The sequence below is a fragment of the Montipora capricornis genome, chromosome 7, assembly GCF_036669925.1.
Source record: "Montipora capricornis isolate CH-2021 chromosome 7, ASM3666992v2, whole genome shotgun sequence".
Taxonomy (NCBI): domain Eukaryota; kingdom Metazoa; phylum Cnidaria; class Anthozoa; order Scleractinia; family Acroporidae; genus Montipora; species Montipora capricornis.
The window spans coordinates 422830-430385 of record NC_090889.1 but is presented as its reverse complement, the minus strand read 5'-3'; the positions used below and the strand labels follow the sequence as shown (position 1 = coordinate 430385).

The following is a 7556-nucleotide window of genomic DNA, read 5'->3' as shown; positions in this document are numbered from 1 at the left end:
GCTTAAAACAATAGGTTACCAATGTATAGAGTGCCATATTTGAAGGGGGTTTCAAAGCAGAATTTGAAATCTCAAACGGCGCGGATAGTTATTTTTTACGTTCAACTGACAAGATAAGTACCGACTGAATATGTTAAGAAAAACATCAAACTTTTATTTCTCGATGTTCACTTTTTTGAAGCGAGATACTCTTGCTTAAAAATCGCTTTCAACTCCTCATTGTAAACATAAATCCCCACTAAGAGTGTCAAATTTTCACAATTTCAAACGCTAAGGGATAGTTCTAAAACGTCCTCAAAAGTCATCTTTTTTTGCTAGAATTGTAGATATGTCATTCCTCTTCAAACTCCTGGGTGTCAAAATATTAGGTAGACCTTAGGGAAATAAGGAAGGGGACTTTTGTCAGTGCCTTTCGTGCAAATTATGGCCCTTCCTCGCTAATTGTTGGCTGCTCAACTTGGGTTGCATTCAAATTTGCCGCTTCGGTGCTCATTCTGCCCGGTGAATTACTTTCAGGATAAGATCCAAAAAATTACATACACTGACAGTGTTTGTCTCTTCCCATAAACGTGATCTCAAGACTTATGACTCTATTTTTATAATGTTATCTTTTTTTTTCTTTTGTAGCCATAATTTCCATTCAGATGATCAATGCTGATAACGGTAAGTGCTTCCTGAAGACAACCCTCCACAAGCACTGTTGACAACCTGTTGTTATATAAGCTCTATAATGCACGCATTTTTATTGGTTCTCACCTATAATGTATTAGAGCACATAATCATACTGGACTTCTTCATCACAAACTTTTAATATTACATAATTGAAAAAACAAAAAGGTTCCATTTTTGCCGCGCGTCGATCTGTTCAGTGATAGATCACAAAATACACCAAATGTGGCAAGAAAATCAGTGGCACACTCGACTATCGCCTCTTGCGCCACTTCTTTTGTTGTTATCATATTTTGACGTCATCTGTGATCTATTAATCAACAGAAGGAGAGCAAGATGAAATCTATGTGCTTAATAGACCAGCATAGACCGGCTTTTAATCCTTTTAAGTATGTGTTTTCCTTTTAATAAAGAAATACATTTTGTGCATTTTATCGAATCATCCATAAAGTAGGGTCGAATATCAGTATTCTATAATGGAGGATTTATTAATAATAAAAAGCTTATCTGGGAAAAAGATGATAACACTGAATTTGAGGATGTGTATGTTGTCGGTCAAATTCGGGCTCAGGTTGAATCCGTTTTTACCTAGGCTAAATTGGTGATCCTCATTTTACTTAGGTTGAATATGCATTCTACCTAGTTTAAAGCAGCTATCAACCCCCTGAAAAGTATTGAAAACACCCATACTTTCCCTCAAGCTCTGTCTTACGCATCTCAACACATCTCCATAATGAACGAAGTGAATCACATATTGAACTGAGGATATGAAATAAAGTGAAGCTATGATCCTCGCAGTTTTAACAATTGCGTACAGAAGCCTAAAGAAATCAGGACTTCAACGGGGTTTGAACCCCTTAATCTCGCTATGCCGATGCGACACTCGAACCAACTCAGCAATGAAGCCACTGATGTTGGGAGCTGGTCATTTGTGGGTTCAAATGTTCCCGTGATGAATGAATCAACGAACGAAATGTTATGTGAAATGGGCCTTATTCGCGCGGCGGCCATACTGACCATAGACAATTGATTTCGTACCCCGAGCGTCGAGTTAAATTGGTTGGGAACGAGATTCGGTGCGCGAAAACAAATGTTCTCAATCCCTCGGGACTCAACAAGGCCGAAGCTATGATCCTCGCAGTTATGAACAACGTGATTCATTTCATATATCATTTTGTTCGTTGATTCATTCACTACGGGAACATTTGAACATCTCGTAGACTTAACACCTTCCTTATAATAATCTCTCTTATGTTTGCCAAGCTCTATTATGCCGTATGCCGGGGTCATCCTGTTCTCGAGCGATCTTTGTCAGTATCTTGTGGTTCGAATACCTGATAAACTTAGGACAATTCTTATACAGAGAAACGAAAGGATTTGGATTCCTCTAATTGAGGAGACAAAGTTTTTTTTTTCCAAAAGGCAATATAAGATTGGTTGATGGCGGTGCTTCCAATCAGGGGCGAATAGAACTCTACTCCAATAACACGTGGTGGAAACTCTGTTCTTATCGATTTTATGGCCAAGCGTTCCAGACAGTTTGTCGTCAACTCAATCTGGACGTACCGTCAAGATATTTCTATGAATCTGAGTTTGGAGCTGGCAATTTGACATACATCAGCACCGACTTCATCTGCGATAGTGTTGAAAGCTCCCTTTTCAATTGCCGACAAGAACTATGGCATGGATATTGCAGTGCTGATTACTCAGTAGGAGTTGTTTGCGGGGAAATGGTTTATGCAGGTAAATTTGGAAGAACAAAAGTTATCAGATAAAATTCAGTTTTAACATCTGTTGCTCGCACTTATGACATATCTGAAGCAAAACCTTTCATTTTTCACAGACAATGTTCTGGTAAAATATGATTAGAACGTTAGGGGAGACACGGTGGGGCAGTGGTCAGTAGGTAGGAGTGACTCCATACCCCGCAGTTGAAAAAAGAATAAGCTCTGGCCATCTGTTCCCCAGCGAATCGAGTGCGACTTACCTAGTGTTAGTTTGTGATTTCAGCTTCTCTTTAAAAATGAAGCACTTGGAAGCGTTAAGATCACTTACGAAGCTTCCGCCTCCTTCTCATGTACTTAATAGATCAAGTGAGAGATTTGGCATTAGGCATAGGCAAACGGGAGCCTGCTGCTTGTAACGAAAGTATCAAAATTAGCTTAATATTCTAACTTGTTTTTTAACTGACGTCTGCCGTTCGTCGTAAGCACAATGCTAGATCATTCTAACATTTCCACGTTGATGAGAGACATATTTTTGACTTTTAAACCAGCTGAGCCCTGAAGCAGAGATCGAAACTTTATGGGAATAACACGAATTCCGTGATTCCTCCATTCCTTTGAGGAAAATAAGACGTCTTGTGCCCGCTACACAATGTTGCTCCTAAGAGATTTAGACAAGCATAAAATATAAAAATTGAGGTTAATGGGTAAGATCCGAAAATCTAATGTCAGATACATTTCTCGGTCCTACTGCTCTGGCCCAGTGCACCGATTCCAGGCGACTCTGCACTGCAAAGTTGCGGTATTTTAAAATCTCTGTATTTAGCATCATACTGAAATCACCTAACTAACATAGATAAAAGAGACAACGTAAGCCACAGGCTCCCTGCTACGTTGCGCGGAAATGTACTAAAATGTAATTTATAGAAGAAGAGTCTACATTTCTGTTTGCAAATAGTGCCTGTTGTTTTGTGAAGTTCTCGCTTTCTATCGAGAGGTAATCGGTGGAATAAAAGGAAAAGGACAAATAAAAGGTGAAAATAATTTTTACGTGGCTTTCACGTTAACTAATTGTCGCAATTTAGGTGGTCGGGAAGAAAAATGTCTTTAGTTAATTAACTTGTTTTGTTCGTCCATCAGCATGAGAAAAACACTAGCTGTAGCCTTGTTACATATGTCTCTGTATTTTTCCTCCCCTGTTTTCAGCATGTGGTGGTCACAAAACAGATATATCGGGTCATTTGGAGTTCACCAGAGGCCCCAAGCCACAAGAAATTCAATGTGAATGGACAATAGGCAGTCAGTTGGCAGATCACATTCTTTTTAATTTTCCATATTATGAAGCTGAGTATTTCTGTGGGTAAGGAATATCTTGCTTCGTTTTGAGATTTCCCCTTTTCTAATGCATTGATTCACTGATTGATTGATTGATTGATTGATTGATTGGTTGATTGATTGATTGATTGATTGATTGATTGATTGATTGATTAATTGATTGATTGATTGATTGATTGATTGATTGATTGAGCGAGCCTTCTGGAATGTGAAGAATCACTGTTACTTGGACGTTTGTCCACTCTACTAGGAAAGACATGACCATAAATATCAAGGAAAAAGAAATCTTCTAAATTTTTTTCCCTAAAAGGTAGTAAACGATGAAAAGGGGCAATTTCAGTCATCAAAAGCAGGAACACTGCTTTGTTGTTGTCTCAGTTGTAATGTAACTGTTTGAAATTCTTCGGTTGTAAGCTTAAAAAATGTTTTTGCTTTAGCTGAAATTTTCTTCCCTTATCGTTTTCTTCAAATTTATTTCCCTTTACAAATACGGTGCTTATGTATTTGCACTAGTCTATTGCGCTGTCAATAATAGTGAATGCGATGCTTAACCCTGATTCTTATCTGCGGATAATGGGCAGAAATCCTTCCAGGAATTCCTTAATTAGCCCCTCCCTCTCTTCCGCTTGGTAACGTGACCTTCCTTTTTCCCGTCTTCCCTCATTTTTCGCTTCGTTCATCCGTATGGGTCTCTGCCATTCCTCCCCCCCCCCCCCCCCTTTCACCCTGGAGTCTTTGTTTCCCTCCCGCGGCCCTCCGCCGCACCCTCCTAAATAAAGAGTTCCAAACAAGAGTTGGTCTGTGCGGTCACTGTCTTTGAATCTTTGGGGACAGGGCGGGGGGTAATCATATATTTTTTATATGAAATGGTGTGTTTCTGTTTCACTGTCCAGAAATTAGCTGCAGCACAAACACAGTTACTTGATGCAGCAATTTTAACAAAAATAGTACACCTGACTTCTTTTTCTGCGTTTAGATACCCTGAAATAAGAGTCTGGACACATTATGGCAAAAATGTTATGTATAGTCACAGCTGTATGCAAATAGAAAATGGTGCAATTTTTAAGGAAATCCCCTCATCAAACATTAGCCTTATGGTCAAGATTTGGGAAGACTTCGGTTCGCCTCCTTTCCTGGCTTCGTATGTGGCTGTTAATGGAGGAGTCCAAGCCGGTAAGTCCTCTCACTATAAATGTGTAACCTACTCTAGTAAACAAGCCTCTCGAGGGAAACTGACAGGGATGATCTTGTTCTCTCTAATGGGTATAAAATGGATTTGGGTGATAAAGAGAGACAAAAACCGCAGAAAAAGTCTGTATTTGTCTCAGCTTTTTTACACCTCAGTTAATTTAACGTTTTGACTTCTTTACACTAACAACTCCAAGATTGCTCTCACTGATTTGGTTACATTTTCATTTTCAGGTTCGCTGCTGATCGGTTGGAGCCCAAATATTTCAAACGTAACAGAGAGTAGTTTTGATGTCCAATGGCCACCATTAACAAATGCAACAAATCAGCCAGTTGCAGCGTACATCGTTTTCGTGAATTGGACTTCAGTGTATAGGTACTGGGATAATCAAATTACCGGAAGAATTCTGCCTTCAAACGCAACCGCGGCGACAATTCGTCGATTGCCTTCCTTTCAAGATTTTCAAGTTGTTGTTATTGCTGTGGATGACTTGGGAAAGCCTTTCAACAGCTCCGCCGTTTTCGTGAGGACTCTTGAAGGAGGTAAATATGCTGCGTTTCATTATAAAATGAAAAAAAAATCAAGGTAATTACCTTTTTTTTTAGACGACATGATTATTCAAAAGCGGTTCTAATCGAGATCAAAGTTCCGGGTTCATTCCTTCGTCGCAGCCAATCTGCAGGGCCAAGGCTAATGTGAGTGGATGATTGCCTTTTTGGGAGTTAAATTATGAGGAGAGGTCGAGTGGTTAGGGCGTTGGATTTGCATGCTGCTGCCCCAGGTTCAAATCCCGTTCTAACCTCTGGCTTGGATTTGTTTCCGGTTGTCTCTGATTGAACTCTACTATGCTTTGTAAATAGCCAACTGGTTGCCTCCTTCCAGTTGGCGTTCTTAATCATGTTTCTATCAAATTATTAAAAGTGGGGTGCCTATAAACTAGCTTGATAGCTAATTGCACCTCCACTATAAAAAAAGCATTTACAGTTTTTATATTTATTTACATTCCGCAAGCTTCCGCAGCAACTGCTTGCTTGCCAGTGGGTGGGTTCGGTAGTTGTTTCAATACAACTCCTTTTTGTTGTCAAGTAACATGTTTTGACTGTAAGCGGGAATGAACATTGCAGTAGAGAGCAATTTAAGCAACAGCAAAGATTGCCGGAAAAAAACTCCTGAATGGGACTGAATGAGATGAATGAATGATAATAAAATATATGGAAGTTTTATTGTTGACCTGAGGATTATGGCAACGCTAATCGAGAGGGATAATCTTGGATCAGAAATGGATAGCTACCAGATGGCTGCCGGGATAGCTTAAATGGTGGAGCAGTGCAGCCCGATCATTTTGTCATGGGTTCGAGTCCCGTTGAAACCAGGACTTTTGCAGACTAACTTAAGTTGTTCTCTCAACTTTGATGATTATTCTAGCCTGCATAGCTGGGCAGGATATTTTCATTGCAGGATTATTTTAACACACGGGAGTAAATCAATCGTTACTTCGTTGTGTTTTGCCCGCGAGCGAAAATCCCGCCTGACACATTTGTTGCAATTTTTGAATGGCGCCCACTTTTTGTCACCTTGGATAATCAACCAATTAGAGAGAGGATTGTATTGTGACCCTTGTGAGCACAAGAAAAAAAGTCGCGAACGATAATAAAAGGACTTGCGCCGAGTAATTCGGTAGACTTGATAGAACATGGAGATATTAGGAAAACACACCAAAAAAAAAGAAAGATGAAGGAAGACAGCTTGAGCGACTATTCTAGGATGTGTGGCTGCAATCGGAATTTTTGACGACTAAAAAAATTATATTTCTCTGCTGTAAATTTCTTTAATTAAGCCGTCCAGTTCGGAACGGAATCTGGACACGCTAGCGAAACCCTTTTTTTGCGTATTGGTTTCAACGTTCAAAAGCCAGCATCGCTATCCGAACGATCATGTAAGAGCTGCGAAAGACAAATATGCAATGCAATGGAATTTTACGAGTTCATTTCGGCGAAGCTACTAGGAAAGAGAACCGTGGTAATCACGCAACCACGGCATTGTCTCGCGATCAAAGTCCCCATTCAAAGGAACTGTTGGAAAGGAAAGGAACTTTATTTAAGGACGGTGCCTACTATTGTTATTGTGCATACGTTCTGTGCATCTCGAGATACTTGATCGGGTTTCCTATCGGCGTTGCTATAAAAGTTTATGTTAAAAATTAACGACGTTTCGACCGTTCAACGAATATTTCCAAGTTGAAATATAAAATTTTAACATGTGCTTATATAATCAATTGCAAAAATGCTAATGAGGTAGGTATTGACCAAAAACTAAAATATTTACATGAAATCAATACGAACTGTTAGGAACTTGGGAGTGTGGTTTGATTCCGCATTGTCAATGAACTCACATATCAACAAGACTTGTTCATTAGCATTCTACTACTTGTATAATATTGGGAAAATTAGAAATTAATTGTCTATAGAATCTACTGAAAAGCTGATCTACCAAATACATAAAATCAAAAGGGTCCAAAACGCTGCAGCTAGATTAATATATAACGAATCTAAGCACTGTAGAATTATTGTATAATTTGCCCTGGCTGCCTGTTATATTCCGCATAGAATTTAAAATTTTACTTTTAGTATATAAGGCTA

At 39.2% G+C, this 7556-nt stretch overlaps 1 protein-coding gene across 1 annotated transcript in view; it reads left to right on the top strand.

Moving 5' to 3' along the window:
• Positions 1-7556, top strand: part of LOC138057688 (uncharacterized) — a 42233-nt gene that overhangs the window by 8578 nt on the left and 26099 nt on the right. Inside the window, exons 3-7 of the mRNA XM_068903620.1 lie at positions 628-663; positions 2092-2412; positions 3600-3753; positions 4705-4901; positions 5151-5459. Of these exons, the coding sequence (XP_068759721.1) occupies positions 628-663; positions 2092-2412; positions 3600-3753; positions 4705-4901; positions 5151-5459 (1017 nt within the window). The remainder of the gene's footprint in view (positions 1-627; positions 664-2091; positions 2413-3599; positions 3754-4704; positions 4902-5150; positions 5460-7556) is intronic.